The 16,671-nt window shown below is 37.1% G+C and overlaps 3 protein-coding genes and 1 long non-coding RNA gene across 4 annotated transcripts; 2 read left to right on the forward strand and 2 right to left on the reverse strand.

The window, feature by feature from the left end:
- Positions 1-1,341: 1,341 nt before the first annotated feature.
- Positions 1,342-3,671, forward strand: LOC103515094. Its single transcript, XM_026827898.1, has 5 exons — positions 1,342-1,370; positions 1,490-1,523; positions 2,480-2,614; positions 2,811-2,957; positions 3,171-3,671. The coding sequence occupies exons 1-5, from the start codon at positions 1,342-1,344 to the stop codon at positions 3,669-3,671; spliced, it is 846 nt and encodes a 281-aa protein (XP_026683699.1).
- A 4,893-nt stretch (positions 3,672-8,564) lies between these two features.
- LOC113469892 lies at positions 8,565-9,166 on the forward strand. Its single transcript, XR_003393167.1, has 2 exons — positions 8,565-8,841; positions 8,971-9,166. It is a non-coding gene; the product is annotated as an uncharacterized LOC113469892 (long non-coding RNA).
- Positions 8,900-10,319, reverse strand: LOC103515095 (syntaxin-8). Its single transcript, XM_008480014.2, has 3 exons — positions 10,234-10,319; positions 9,923-10,065; positions 8,900-9,615 (listed from the first exon to the last, which is right to left on the reverse strand). Exons 1-3 carry the CDS (start codon positions 10,314-10,316, stop codon positions 9,362-9,364), a joined length of 480 nt encoding a protein of 159 aa, XP_008478236.1. The 5' UTR covers positions 10,317-10,319; the 3' UTR covers positions 8,900-9,361.
- A 3,019-nt stretch (positions 10,320-13,338) lies between these two features.
- LOC103515096 (cytosolic endo-beta-N-acetylglucosaminidase-like) lies at positions 13,339-16,140 on the reverse strand (the record flags this gene model as incomplete). Its single annotated transcript, XM_026827899.1, has 4 exons — positions 13,339-13,685; positions 13,860-14,751; positions 15,339-15,605; positions 16,047-16,140. Coding segments are annotated over 4 exons (1,314 nt in total), but the record flags the coding sequence as incomplete, so codon positions are not given.
- Between the last annotated feature and the right edge of the window lie 531 nt (positions 16,141-16,671).

Below are 16,671 nucleotides of genomic sequence, written 5' to 3' on the forward strand. Positions count from 1 at the left end.
AAAAAAAAAAAATTCAGAGATATTTATTTTTAGACAAATATATTTTCCAAAGTAAAAGTTCAGTCGTCCCTGAATTTTATTAAAGGAAAGACAGTCGGATCTGGTTCCGAGTGATAATCGAGGAAACAATTTCTATCGCGCAGACAACAAAGGAAAACTTTGCATTTCATACAAAACATCTTAGTTTTCAAATTGCACCCTGGTTGTTTGCATCTATTGGCGCGAACCTTAGTGACAGCAAAATGTCCAACCTGATCGAATTGTTCGTCAGCACACTCGCCCTGAGTGACCTCAACACTCGTCGGATCTGATGATCCTTGGTGAAAATTAACAAAACAATTTCTTTTGCGGTGCATACACAAGAAGATGTTACATTTGATACAAAACGTTCGAGATTTTCCACTGCATCCAGGTTGTTTACATCTGCTAGAGTTTTTCTGAAAGGTTTCACGCGAAGGAAAATGCCCGAATGGATCATATCGTTTTCGAATCTCAGCATTATGATCAGAAGACTCTGCGAATAAAAGACATGGATTTCTATCAGACGTCAGTTTTGTATGTTTAATGTAATATTTCCTGAAATCAAGTACGGTAATGTTTAATTAATAGTTCTAATGCTCCAAAACTAACTTTCAACCACGAATATATTTTTACTTATTTTTCACCAGTATTGCTGCACAGTTCAGTTTAATGTTTGATAACTTAATAATCTTCTTTGTGTACATCTTTCATATGCCTCTTCAGCGCATAACTGCTGTAATATTTGTGAATGCACAAATTGCAATGATGAGACGGTTTTTTCATATTGGCGACTTGATGTTTAATTTGCATGTGCATTTCGAACTGCTCCTCGTGGTACGTGGAGAAGTCACATAGTTTGCACTTCTGAGCGGTCAGATGTAAGCGGATATGTTTCTGCATGTGTGCGTTTACTTGCGTGCTGTATGTGCATGCGAAACAGACGTACTGACAGTTGTGGCTCTGCAGAAACACGCACGTCGCGCAGTGAAACATGAGACGAGCAATGTTGTTCTCGAGGAATTTGGAACAGTGCTTACATTGGATAAGCTCACCGGGGAGATCTGAAATGAATAAAGTGTTGCGTTGAGGCCCGACTACACACTTTACACATGTTATTAAAAGCCAATAAAACACATGAGACCTTTTTTAGACTGCAGGAGTAAAGAATATTTTTGGTTATGTAGCTTCCCTAAGAATCCAAATAGTCCAGGGATTATTTGTACACTTCAATGTTGTAACTGTATTTTTACTGTTGTATCGAGCAAGTGCATTGAATGAGCATTGGATTTGTGTAATTTTCTGACCGGTAAGTTTTACCTCATGTCTTATCTATACAAGTACATAGTAAGGTAAGTACGGTAGGTCCCTTTACGTAAATAAGTCACAATGAACTTTTTTTTATCGTAATTTAGATAGTTTTATTAGCGTACCCATACCGTAATACCTATGTCTCTCGTACTCTCATCAGATGGGTGAGAAGAGACACAATACTCTCCGATGAGGTAAAACTTACTTTCCGAGTCAACACGAGAAGACCAGAAAGTAACCCGTTGAAATATTTGCAATCGAAAAGAGCACCTACATACAATTTTTTGTCGATGGTGGGCATCGAACCCGGGACCTTTTTTCAATAAGCTTACGGACATCCCGTTCAGTTTACAAAACATATTAGTAGTTACAAAAGATTAGATCTTATCACAATTTGCCTTTTACAATATCACTTAGAGAGCAGACAAATAGATCAAGGACCACATCACCCGCTTTATTCCCTATGGACTGGAACCTTTGTAAAGGGAAAATTTCTCCCACGTTTGTGTTTGTCTTGCTAAATTATAGGAATGTAAATATTATCCACACATAGTCGACGATCGTCGATCGACATCGACCGAAGCGATGGTCGATCGGCCAGGTGAATCTACCACGTACGTTGTCGAGGCAGTGTTGATAATTTCAGTCGACATCGATCGACGGCCGTGGATTATGTGTGGACACAACTTGAGATGTAAGCGCGTTACCACTAGGCACTAGGCTAACCGTGCCCCCAAGTAGTAGTAAAATCCCCATTTTAGCAAAAACTGCAGTTTACCATAGGCACCTATGTAGGTACATCACGTAACCTTGCATGGTGAGAACTTGGACGTATAATATGTACATAACAGCTAGTAGTAAGTATGAAATGTGCTTGTTGGATAGAAAATTGGCACCTTCCTTTCATATTTGGAGCTTTAAGCTATTGTAGGTGTCTCTCATGGAATGACAAAATTTGACTCATATGTACATAACAGCTAGTAGTAAGTATGAAATGTGCTTGTTGGATAGAAAATTGGCACCTTCCTTTCATATTTGGAGCTTTAAGCTGTTGTAGGTGTCTCTCATGGAATGACAAAATTTGACCAATTGATGGGCAACAGCTTGATTGATTTTTTTGTTTATTCAACCCTTCCTTTCTTTTCTCCAGAATGGCAGCTTTAACTCCGTGGAATTCCTTGAAGAAGAACCAGAAATCGTGGAAGTTCGGATTTGGAACGATACAGTGGTCACGCTGGTACTTCTTGGCTTTGGTACGGCCGTCCCCGAAATTGTGCTCAGTATTGTAAGTATCCTTGTCAGTATTACTTCTGTAGCTAACAGGCACAGGTAGCATAGTATGTACGTGTTATAGGTATTGGCCTGTCTGATCATTTGACATCGCTCCCTATTTTCTACGGATAAATACCTAGATGTTAGCCTTTTTTACCCTCTGCAGTGAAAAACACCCTCAGGAAATTAAACGATCTCTTGAATTTCAGATGGAAATGTACTGGCACCACTTCGAGCCCGGCGTATTGTCCACAAGTACCATTGTGGGATCTTGTGTCTTCAATCTCCTCGTGGTGACTAGTATTTGTATCGCGGCTTTGCCTGTACCCCAAGCGAAGCGAATACACCGAATTCAGGTTAGTAAACGTAGTTTTTCACCAGGATTGATTTGTAGTGAGTGATTCCCTCCGAGCTTTTACTGATCCTGAGTTGCCGTTATTGGTTCAGGTATTCCTGGTTATCCTGAGTCGTCGGACTATCGTATCAGGTATCTTCAGACTTAATTTCCATGAGATTTAGCATTAGAAATGAGAAATCAGAAATATTCACCAATTTTGTATTTATTACAGGTGTTTGCTGTAATTGGCTTCTTTACCTTGCTAGCATTCTTCTGGCTTCATGTGACCTTGAGCATTATCTCTCCTGATGTTATTGAATTATGGGAAGCAATCATCACCACTTTGCTGTTCCCTATTCTGATCTTGTTTGCGTATGCTACGGATGCCGGATGGATTCTGGGCACATTCTTCTGGCTTCATGTGACCTTGAGCATTATCTCTCCTGATGTTATTGAATTATGGGAAGCAATCATCACCACTTTGCTGTTCCCTGTTCTGATCTTGTTTGCGTATGCTACGGATGCTGGATGGATTCTGGGCAACAAACACGATGAGCGACAGCATCAACTTGATCTCGAATCTTTGGAAACTGAAGACAAAATGAAAATTGAAGGTGCACTCTTCAAAGATGGAAAGCTGGATCGAGCGAATTTGGTTCGATTTGTGAAGGAAGTCAAAAAGCACCCCGGATTGACCGACGAGGACGCTGCTTTATTGGCAGCCTCAAAGTAAGATTGAAGCATTGCCGTCACGGTTCTGGTGGGCGTGGGAATGCCTTGGTTGGTGGCTGCCATCTATCACGCATTTAATGTACGTACCTACTCGTATACTTATCTGTATAGGAGGGATAATACGAATACCATGTTTCATCTTTCGTATATGATAATAGGAGTGTAGTTAACCCGAGTTACTGAGACCTCAGACACAGGGGCAGCACCTAAAAAAAGCCACATAAAATCTAGCAACTCAAAGTAGCTAAGTACTATTTGTGTCAGAGACAATATGTAATATGCAATGGTTCTTTTAGTGGCTTGATCATTGATTAAACGACAGGATCCTATAGTTTTTAATAAAAAAGCACCATTTCGTTTCTTCTTCCCAGGATACTGTACTGAGTGTCAAGGCCGAAGGTTTGGGGCTCAGTGTTCTCATGTACTCCATCGTGGCCATCATTGCCTTCATTCTTCTCTTCCTGAGGAGACGACTAGCCTACTTCGGCAACGGAGAAATTGGCGGTCCTATGAACGGCCGAAAAGAAAAAAAGACTGAAATGTTTAAATGTCTGCTTTTTTCCTGTTTCAGATTGCAAACTCTCAAAACAAAGTCTACTTGAATGGAAATAACTTGATGTTGAATATTAGTGATCCTGCATTTGATGAATTGTGTGATAAGTTGAACAAAAGTAAGCGCTAAACCATTTTGTAGTTGAGTAGCTTTGAAAATGTTGCATTTTTTGGTTATGTAGCTTCCCTAAGAATCCAAATAGTCCAGGGATTATTTGTACACTTCAATGTTGTAACTTAGTAGTGATGCTCTAGTAAAAGTGAACAGAAAGATAAGGAAAAAAAAAAATCCTTTTCCATTTTTTATGTACGAGTATGAGTATGAATTCATTTTGCAAGCAAGGGTCTATGGGTGTAAAATTCCTGCATAGGGGTTTTTTTTTTTTCTTTCTAATTATTTTGGCTGAGTAATCTTACCATGTATTCACCATATTATGACTGTACAAATCAGCAGTCTGTAGTTTGATGATAAGGGTTGCCAGTTGCCACCCACTCATGTTGTTGGCATCATAAGTAACTTAGTAGTAGTGATGCTCTAGTAAAAGTGAACAGAAAGATAAGGAAAAAAAAAAATCCTTTTCCATTTTTTATGTACGAGTATGAATTCATTTTGCAAGCAAGGGTCTATGGGTGTAAAACTCCTGCATAGGGGGTTTTTTTTTTCTTTCTAATTATTTTGGCTGAGTAATCTTACCATGTATTCACCATGTTATGACTGTACAAATCAGCAGTCTGTAGTTTGATGATAAGGGGTGCCAGTTGCCACCCACTCATGTTGTTGGCATCATAAGTAATGTATTGCTAAGGAAATCTGTTATACTTGTATAACTTATAATACTACATTACTGCAATCTTGAGGTTCTCAAGTTTTGTTTTCATTGTAAAAGTTAGGGTAAAAGAACACTCAAATAAGCATCATTCAATAGGATAAGGAAAGTCGTGTGATGTTCACACCAGATTTTTAATCCTTTTATCTTTTGAGGCGAGGCGAGAACGCAAGATTAATAGGATTTCTTTCATTTTTTCACAAGGTAGGTACCTAGGTATTTCGAAATTTTACATTTATTTCGTATAAAAAAGTAGGAAAGTCTGTTCAGTGTTTCTTTATCCTTCACCATCTTAAGATTCTTCAGTGTTCAGTGTTTCATACCAGTGATCTGAGAAATCGGTTTTTATCTTCCGTCCGTTATATTTCAGTGATCTGACAAAGTGACAAATCGGAATTTTGGTTCGTCTATGCTCCAGACCCAGAGATGCAGAGATACCTATCATGTTATCAAGGAAGGAGGATTCTAAATTTCTGACCATGTGGATCAGTGGTCACTCATTGATGATCTTAGAAGGTGAGTACAATCCAACTCTTGATAAGTCTTTACCCAGACAGCACATCCTATGGAAATGTGTGTAATACATGTGGTATTATACCATACTTGTTTTCATGTGTAGACAGCCAAATTCCAGCTCTCCTCTCTTTCTTTTGGTTTAACTGTAGATATTTATTGAATTTTTTAATGTAGTATTTTAATTTTAATAATTATTTACTGTTAAAAATAAATCATGGAAACACCATTATTTTTATATAAACTTTTGTTTTCATGTGTAGACAGCCAAATTCCAGCTCTCCTCTCTTTCTTTTGGTTTAACTGTAGATATTTATTGAATTTTTTAATGTAGTTTATTTTAATTTTAATAATTATTTACTGTTAAAAATAAATCATGGAAACACCATTATTTTTATGTAAACTCATCACCTTTATTATTATTTTTGCATGCAAGTTTTTTTTTAAAGGACTCTTATTCCTGACATGAAACTTATCCTTACAAACATTTATGTCAGGCAGGGTTCATGTCCAGTTTGTAAAACTGGCAAGACAAATCCTGTTTTGTTGTATTGTGTTTGCAGGCGAAGTATACTCTCACAATGTTGGATCAAATCAATCTAGTGGCTTCATACAGACTGCACACGATACAGCAAAACAATTGAATTGAAACATGCCACACTACTTGGCAAGGAAACGGCTAAAACTGTAATGTGTGGGTTCAAATCTCACTCTATTAACTGTACTTATTGAGAAGACTTGTTTTTTTGACTGATAAATTAACTATGACGAAATCTTGTCAAAAATATCTTGCTGTTATTTGATAGTGGTGGACACATTATTATGTATTGTATGGTTCTGCAAAAAGTAATTGTATGACAAAATTATTAAATAGCTAAATAATGTTACCATGGTTTTCATTAGTTTTTTTTTTTTTTTTTACTTTTGCATGATTTAATAGATTTTATATGAAAAGTTAAAGGGAACCAACAGTTTCACTGATGGGTCTAAATATGATATTCTCATAACACCAGTGGCAATTTTTTCCTCTGCTAATTGAAGCAATGGTATTAAAATGATAATATACATTCTTAATATCATCTCTTGTCATTGCTTGCCTTTTTGTTCTCCGTCTTGTTTCAGATAAGTTCACCACACTGTATGACACTCACACTGCTGAGGATTGAGGCAAGATCAAGAAACATGCTGTTGTGCTTTATTCATTTCTGTATAAGAAAAATTTACATTTTACATAAGAAAAATGTAGGTGCCATCAAAAATCATTTGGCTGTCAGCATTCCAATATATAACAGGAAAAGTTCTTCCAGATTTAGAACTTTGTATGTGTTTACTAGTTGGGGAAATATGCTTGCAATCAGAAAGAAGTGAGAATTCACTTATTTATAGCCTATCTATAGGTAAATTTAAAGGGTTCATTTATACTTAGTATGGTTCTCTTTACTTCTCTGTGGACAGAGTCCTTGAATTTCGTTTTAAAATCCTGTTTTGTTGTATTGTGTTTGCAGGCGAAGTATACTCTCACAATGTTGGATCAAATCAATCTAGTGGCTTCATACAGACTGCACATGATACAGCAAAACAATTGAATTGAAACATGCCACACTACTTGGCAAGGAAATGGCTAAAACTGTAATGTGTGGGTTCAAATCTCACTCTATTAACTGTACTTATTGAGAAGACTTGTTTTTTTTGACTGATAAATTAACTATGACGAAATCTTGTCAAAAATATCTTGCTGTTATTTGATAGTGGTGGACACATTATGTATTGTACAGTTCTGCAAAAAGTAATTTTATGACAAAATTATTAAATAGCTAAATAATGTTACCATGGTTTTCATTAGTTTTATCTTTTTTTTTTACTTTTGCATGATTTAATAGATTTTATATGAAAAGTTAAAGGGAACCAACAGTTTCACTGATGGGTCTAAATATGATATTCTCAAAACACCAGTAGCAATTTTTTCCTCTGCTAATTGAAGCAATGGTATTAAAATGATAATATACATTCTTGATATCATCTCTTGTCATTGCTTGCCTTTTTGTTCTCCGTCTTGTTTCAGATAAGTTCACTACACTGTATGACACTCACACTGCTGAGGATTAAGGCAAGATCAAGAAATATGCTGTTGTGCTTTATTCATTTCTGTATAAGAAAAATGTAGGTGCCATCAGAACACAGGATCTACGCTGTAGTCCATGGGGATTAATCTTAGTGATGAGGTATGGCTTGATCCGGGATAAATCTTAGTTCGGTATTATTTGGATTGGTAAGTTTCCGAGAAATCTCGTATCGAGATATTTTTGCAAAATTGGTAAATGGGCTAAGGCTTTCTGTTCGTCTCTCTTTAATACGTTGTCATACTCAATACCTCTGATGTATCTACCTACCCATATGACGAATAAAATTCCGTCCTTTTACCACTCGTAATTTAAGTATTTTTTTTTCTATATTTTTTGGTGCTCACCTTATCTTACCTATTATATCCTTTCGTCTTATTAATTTTACTTAGTATCTAAGTGCCTATTATTGTTATAAATAGGTAAGTAAGATACTCGTATCCGTATCTACTCCTTAAACCTAAAGTTTTACCGATGTCTGAACTACATATTAAGCAGTAGGCAGTAGGTAAAGTCTAATTTTCTAATAAGAAACAGAAAAACTTCAGAATAGATTTGTTCATCAATCACTTGTGACAATATTTTTCATGAATTTTCAGATATTATCTAAATATCTACCTGACTTTTTTTAAATTTATTTTTACCTACCTAGATGTATAATTTTGTACCTTTATATTTATTTAAATTAACACTTTCTTTGTTCGCATTGAATAAATGGACAAAAGTTATACCTACCTACTTTATTTTTAAGACTGACACTTAAGTTAAATTCTCCAAGTCGTTCTTTTTTTCTTCCTGTTAACAGGTAGATATAGAAATAAGGACCTAATAAAATCCACCTAATACACGCCTATTACCAACCTACCTATTAGTACTTTGTATGTGTTTACTAGTTGGGGAAATATGCTTGCAATCAGAAAGAAGTGAGAATTCACTTATTTATAGCCTATCTATAGGTAAATATAAAGGGTTCATTTATACATAGTATGGTTCTCTTTACTTCTCTGTGGACAGAGTCCTTGAATTTCGTTTTAAAGCATTGAAATGGTAAACAATATTTCTGTATAAGAGTACAACACAGCAAAAGGTGTATTTATGTATTGAGTAAGGTTAATTTATTTAATTATATTGATTACAACATTTATAACAATACATTCAGGTTAAAACATTGAAATGGTAAACAATATTTCTGTATAAGAGTACAACACAGCAAAAGGTGTATTTATGTATTGAGTAAGGTTAATTTATTATATTATATTGATTACAACATTTATAACAATACATTCAGGCGTAACAGAAATTCTACCTATTTAATTATACACTGTTCCTTTTGCTTAAAAACTAAGTATCTAACTACTTATTTATTTATACAGTAAATTAGTTCTTTCAATACACTTTAAAATAAATACATTGTACATCAAACATTTATTACTTATCACAGCCTTTACGAGCTTGAAAGCCCCACCCTGCTGGGGACTTCTAAATCTTCTTGTTGATATTGTTACCAAGGTATCTTATATTACTTCAATCTAAATTCTGATGAGACATTTGATCAAATTAAATGCATTGACTATGTAGAAGTAATAACACAAATACATACCTATAGTCAAAGGATCAATGAATGGTTTTAAGTAAGCACCTCAAAATAGAACCTTCTCTGCTTAAAGGTTGATATTTATTTACAGAGTGGCTACAAGCACATTGGCTATGAACAGTACAATAATAACCACCCAGTATCCACAGGTAGCATCCTGGGTCAAAATGGAGGTAACCTGATTTGTCTCGCGCTGGATAGACACATTGGTGTGGTCCATTCTCTCTGTGATGTCATCCACTAGATCGTTCTGAACATCCACTTCGTTGCTAATAGTCAATGCAATGTTCTTCTGACGAGAGATCACTTTCGATAGTGCTTCTAATCCTTGGTCTTGAGCTGTTGGAAAAAAATAATGAAATGGATTCTTTCTTCTCTCTTTACATTTATTTTTTTATTTATTTGAAAGTCAAGTTCATTGCTCTAAGGAAAACAAATTTATTGTTAACTCAAGTACATATTTCCCCACACCCTTCCAAATTTAGGAGGCTTTAGAAATTAAGGACCAGAAAGTTGCTTGACAAATACTGTTTTTTCACATGGAGGTTGATTGTTGAGACTAAATTCCCTCTAGAGATTATCTTCCTGTTATTCTCTCTTATTTTGCTCCATTGACCACTCATTGCTTATTGTGATAAATGTTTACCTGCTATCATCATTTGTTGTTGTTCTCTGACATCAGCAATGTTTGCTCCAAGTAAGGGAGACTCTTCGTCACTTGCATCATCTCCCCATCCTGTAGTGCCAACATCAGCAAATAGTTCATTCCGTTGAGCACTGTAGCTGGGACTGAACAGATAAAAATGCATTGTTAGGTACTGCATGGGTTAGTTATTAGCTCTCAATAAGACACAGGTTCTCACACACAAGTCATGGGCATAGGTTGAGTATTACATATTTCAGCTATGATTTAGTACTTGGTAAATATCAGGTATTTAATTTGACTGTCAAACTTACCGGTTATTGTACATATTGGTGATCTTAACACTGGAACTTTGAAGCTGTTCTAAAAGCCTTTGCCTTCTCTCAAAGCTACTCATTTTCCTCACGAGGCTGAGTGGGCCCCGTAACGGCCAGTCACGGAATCAATCATTTGAATGATACAAATTTCTTGACCCAGCCGGGAATCGAACCCGGGTCTCCCGCGTGCAAGGCGAGCGCAGTGACCACTACGCCATGGGAGCTGACGGAAAATATTATTCATCAAAGGTCGATTCCTACGTAAAAAGTTGTGAAAAATCCAAATCTGAGGTCAAAACTCCGAAAAAGTGAAGGTCGAAAATTCAAATTTTAATTGCCGTTCTAATAAAAAAAAGTTCAAAGAGTTGTGACGTCAGATTTCACGTCAAAATGCGCAGAAACGCATGCGCACTAAAAAACGAAGAGGGAGTCATGAATTTCCTGCTCTATGACTTTGAAACATCACCCAAGTAAGCGCAACTGATCTACTGAGGAGGTAGCCGTCTATTATTATTTAGCGACCAGTGGCGGTATTACAAGTCAAAGAAATGAGCGATGATAAATATGATGATTGAGTAAATGAAAGACTTGTAATACTGTGATATTCTCAAAGTTGTGAAAAAGCTCTCTGCTTTACCACAAAGATTCATGATTTGATTTTTTTCCCCATTTTACTGTCTTTGTTTCTCACAGGCGGACATAGACGCGGGTCGAGTGAGATACCGTCACCATAGTAACCTGACTTCATTGTCCGCCATATTGAGAGTGTCGGATGGGGCGCATTTCGTAGAAGGTAAGAAGAAAGATAGAAACACACTACTATCACCTCACGTGGCGGGATAGTAGTGTAGCTGTCCTGAACGAAATTACCTACAATATTATGGGAAAACTTTGAACTACATCTTTTTGACTTCCCAGCGAGGTCGAAGTTTGTTTGGTTCTGTACTTTGAGTTCAGGGTGCACTCGACCTCGCGAGGACAATGGAGGAGTTGCAAATGGGAAAATATTATTAATTAAAGGTCGATTCCTACGTAAAAAGTTGTGAAAAATCCAAATCTGAGGTCAAAACTCCGAAAAAGTAAAGGTCGAAAATTCAATTTTCAATTGCCGTTCTAATAAAAAAGTTCAAAGAGTTGTGACGTCAGATTTCACGTCAAAATGCGCAGAAACGCATGCGCACAAACAAACAAAGCGGGAGTCATGAATTTCCTGCTCTATGACTTTGAAACTTCACCCAAGTAAGCGCAACTGATCTATTGAGGAGGTAGCCGTCTATTATTATTTTTACTCAAGAGTCATTATTATTATAATCCTTTGTAATCCATTTCCATCTTTAAATAATCTTTTTATACTGGTAATGCCGCCAGTGGTCGCTACTCGATTGAAATAGCTACTCAATTGTCCTCACGAGGCTGAGTGCACCTGAACTCCAAGCACAGAGCCGAAAAAAACCTCGGCCCCGCCGGGAATCGAACCCGGGCCTCCTGCGTGCAAGCCTAGTGTGATACCCACTCAACCACGGAGGTTGCTTCCAGAGTAAAAAAAAATTGTAGATATGACAGAAATAGTACAGGAGGCTCTTAGTAATGCTGTGATATCCACAAAAATTGTGAAGAAGCTCTCAGCTTCACCACAAATAAATCATGATTTAGATTTTTTTTTAGATTAACTTAACCCGTTGCTGTTCAGGCTCTTAGTAATGCTGTGATATCCACAAAAATTGTGAAGAAGCTCTCAGCTTCACCACAAATAAATCATGATTTAGATTTTTTTTAGATTAACTTAACCCGTTGCTGTTCGCAGGGGTCCTACTCGTGCACGCGTCACCCCCTTATGTTCGCGTGGTCAATTCTAGCCGTCTCATAGTGAAGGAGGGAGGGGAGGGAGTGTTGAGCGGAGACCATCTGAACTGTGAAACTAACGTGGACATGAACCCTGCCCAAATCAAGTGAGTAACAAAGTCCCGAGGGAGAATAGAATAGAATAGCTTATGTTCGCGTGGTCAATTCTAGCCGTCTCATAGTGAAGGAGGGAGGGGAGGGAGTGTTGAGCGGAGACCATCTGAACTGTGAAACCAACGTGGACATGAACCCTGCCCAAATCAAGTGAGTAACAAAGTCCCGAGGGAGAATAGAATAGAAAAGATCCTACCTCGGTGGTGTAGTGGTCAAGGCGCTCGCCTGGTAAACAAAGAGACCATCTGAACTGTGAAACCAACGTGGACATGAACCCTGCCCAAATCAAGTGAGTAACAAAGTCCCGAGGGAGAATAGAATAGAATAGATCTTGTTTAGGAGCCAGCCTAGATAGCTTGGTTTCACTACCCTGATTTATTAATCTGAACTGTGAAACCAACGTGGACATGAACCCTGCCCAAATCAAGTGAGTAACAAAGTCCCGAGGGAGAATAGAATAGAAAAGATCTTGTTTAGGAGCCAGCCTAGTTAGCTTGGTTTCACTACCCTGATTTATTATTATTATTTTTTTTTTAATTCAAGCAAGGTTTTTATTTGTAATCGGTGAATTTATTCTGTACCTAAGTCCGGTTATGGCAGATATGGGGTTTCAATTTCCTAGTTTACTCCGGCCAGAAGTCAGTCCCCTTGATGAGAAGGGTTAGATTCTTTCTAAACTGTATGCTACTAACGAAATTTTCCTTGTTTAGACTGCGGGAGTAAAGGGACTTTTCTGTCCTATTCGGGCAGGATAAACAAGGTTGTATTCTATTCTAAACTGTATGCTACTAACGAAATTTCCCACCCTTGTTTAGACTGCGGGAGTAAAGGGACTTTTCTGTCCTATTCGGGCAGGATAAACAAGGTTGTATTCTATTCTAAACTGTATGCTATTAACGAAATTTCCCAATGTACACAGGTACGACATTCTCGAATATCCAAGCTATGGGGAGCTTCAGTTTCGTGCGCCCAAGATGTTGACCAAGACCAGTGGCGGAGGAACGAGAGAAGGCGCGGGCGCTGGCAGTGGCGGAGGGGAGACGCCTAAACGGGGCGACCTCTCGATAACCAGCTTCTCGCAACGGGACGTTACTCCAGACCCAGAGATGCAGAGATACCTATCATGTTATCAAGGAAGGAGGATTCTAAATTTCTGACCATGTGGATCAGTGGTCACTCAGTGGCTTAAGTGCCTAGGAATAAGTCCTAGGCACTTAAGCTGAAGGAGTAAGTTTATTAATTAAATTTTATTTTTATTTTACATTACTTACATAATTACAAAGAGATAATGAAAACAATCTATTTACATAGGTACATATTTCTTTATCATTTAAGTAAGGAGGTAGGTATCCTTCTTCCTGTATTTCTCTCTCTCTCTCTCTCCTGAATTTGAAGAGTCCTCATCAATCCATCATACATAACTATGGCCTGTTCAAACATCAGTGACAATTTTGAGTTCGCCAAGCAACAGGTCTAAAGTTTCAGAAGCAAATGTCATCCTTATTTGTGTTACAAATCCTTTGTATTTAGGGCAAATGTTAAAAACTCTAACATCCCACGTATCCTTAAACCAAATAAGTTTCTTATGTTGCTTATGGCTAGCGTTGGAGTATTCTGGTTCATAAATAATAGTGCTACTGAAGTCTTGTAAAGTTTCAGAAGCAAATGTCATCCTTATTTGTGTTACAAATCCTTTGTATTTAGGGCAAATGTTAAAAACTCTAACATCCCACGTATTTTTAAACCAAATAAGTTTCTTATGTTGCTTATGGGTAGCGTTGGAGTATTCTGGTTCATAAATAATAGTGCTACTGAAGTCTTGCAACTCATTGTCATTGGTTTTCTCTTCTTTTTTTAAAATGAACTTGTGCTTTTGCTCCTGAGGGCCTTCACTCTCATAAAGAACAGAAATACTGTAGTCATAGGTTGTACTACATTTGGTTGCTATGGTTAGTTTGAACTCTTTTTGAACTTTAACATGTGTTAGTAGTAAAATATGATCTTTGTTTTGCTCAGATTGCTTTAATTTTAAACATCCGGTGCCATTAAACCCATCTTCATATTCGAACTCGTGTGTTGAATTGGTCTGTATTGATTGTTTGGACAAATTATAGTGCACAGCATTTTCTACTTTTCGGCCATTTTCATATTGAAACTTTCCATATCCGTTATTGAACGTGGTATTCAAAGTCTTGTCCACAACCAGTACGTTGGTGTACAAATAAGGCTTCAACTTGGACCAGAATAAAAGTTCTCTCTCATGGAATGATTCAGTCTCTTGTTTTGTCTCGTGAGTCCAGCCATGTCCAAATATTGCTGCTGACAAGTCGAATTTTCTGACCTTTTCCATTGCTAGATCACAATTGAAACCTCCACCTCCAAAACAACCTCTGCCGAACACATCCACTCCCACGTATACGTCATGCTTTCTGACCCCTGCGTTTTGTAAACTTTTTTGTAAGGTTTCGTCTGTCCAGTTGTAGTTGAGAAAAATCCCGTCGCTATACTTGAAGAAATCTTTGTTGGATTCATTCAGTTCATTCTGCCACTTCAGTTCACCTGTAAGTAAATTACAATGTCCAAGAATATGAAAGGAAATGGTTTTTGTATTTTTTTGAAGAACAGGGTTGAAGAGAAATCCCTTTTCTTTTGAATTTCCTTACAAAAATAAATAAAAAATTACTTACTTAGATACTATTAAATAGTTCGGTACCTATCCAAGTAAGTTTTTAGGTACCCAACTATTTTTTATTAACGAATTTCTATTTACAGTAATCTTATTGAATAGTATTCTTATATTAATCTTATTGAAAGTTGTCATATATTCTTAAGTACATACCTGAAGGAGAAATAACCGAGTCGTACCATATGATCAATGATTTACAAGTTTTTAGGTAGGTACCCAATTATTTTTTATTAACGAATCAAGCGCGCCGGGAGGCGCGCGAACGTCAAGAGTTCGCAGCACCGCCCGGCCTATATTAACACGAAACATCAGAATTTCATCGTTTTTCGGCATTTTCACCTCAACTTTTTTCTCCCACTTCCCTTCAACTTTAAGCAAATTTTATTTCTATTTACAGTAATCTTATTGAATAGTATTCTTATAGTAATCTTATTGAAAGTTGTCATATATTCTTACATACCTGAAGGAGAAATAACCGAGTCGTACCATATGATCAATGATTTATCAACCTGTTCGTGAATCTGCTTGGTCAACTTTTTCACGAAATATTGAACTTTCTCCAGATGTTCTGGAGGAACTTGGTTTTCAATATTGATTAGATATCCATCAAATTGACAGTGCTTACATATTTCTACCAATTTGTCAATCACTTTATCCAGCTTTTTTTCGTCTTCGTATAATTTTTGCCATAGTTGTTCTCCATCTTTCCATTCAGTAATAAGCGTACCTGAAATGTAAAATGCTTTAAGTATGATTATTATGAAAAATATGAATGCGATCCTGAGTAGGATTGACAGTGCTTACATATTTCTACCAATTTGTCAATCACTTTATCCAGCTTTTTTTCGTCTTCGTATAATTTTTGCCATAGTTGTTCACCATCTTTCCATTCAGTAATAAGCGTACCTGAAATGTAAAATGCTTTACGATTATTATGAAAAATATGAATTCGATCTTGAGTAGGTAGATATAATAAAACAAGTTTTTATTTTAAGTACTTGCGATATATGACCATTTTAGGCGGTGGCGATAAGTATGGCTGCATTTGTAACGTTACGTTGGGTTGGTTGGTTTGGTAGGTAGGTATAGATAGGTATTAAATGTAAATAGGGACTGTTTATAACTTCAAATTGTTCATAACATCATAACCAAAATTCAGAGAACTTACCTAATATTTGAACGCCATGAACGTGTGCCGCGTTTATCCATCCCACGGGAGGAATCGTGATATAATGGGTAGGTATTATTGGTACAACGTATAACTGGGTATAGGGTAGTTATGTTTCCGTTTCCCAGTAGATACGTTTGGGTATTTTAAATCCTAGCAAGTCAAATTACTTGGCAGTGTGCCATCGAAACCCTTTGACCTTTAACCCTAATTGTCGTAACTCGAGTCACGTGACCCATTGCCAATTTTATTTCGATGTGGGTGGCCCATATGTGGGCTGAGGACAAATGGACCCATTTGACTCACCCGCCTACATGCCCCTTGCAGTTATGCAACATGTCGTATTCATATGGAGACATTTGAAAACTAAACGGTGCCATTTGGACAAGAGAGAATGCCGTGATAGCAGGGGGGGGGAGGAGGAGGAGGAGGAGGAGGAGGGAGGAAGAATTAAGAGGAGGAGGAGGTGGAGGGTTTAGAAGAGAGTAATAAAGGACGGAGAAAGTATTATAAAGTCTTCTTCTTTGTTTAACTTTTTTCTCCTCTCTATTTCTCTCTCTCTCTCTCCTACAAGGTAACGAGAACTGTCTCGTTCCCTTTCAACTTCGGAATTATGTTGTCTCTT

The sequence above is a fragment of the Diaphorina citri genome, unplaced genomic scaffold (genome assembly GCF_000475195.1).
Source record: "Diaphorina citri unplaced genomic scaffold, Diaci psyllid genome assembly version 1.1 scaffold1275, whole genome shotgun sequence".
Taxonomy (NCBI): Eukaryota; Metazoa; Arthropoda; class Insecta; order Hemiptera; family Psyllidae; genus Diaphorina; species Diaphorina citri.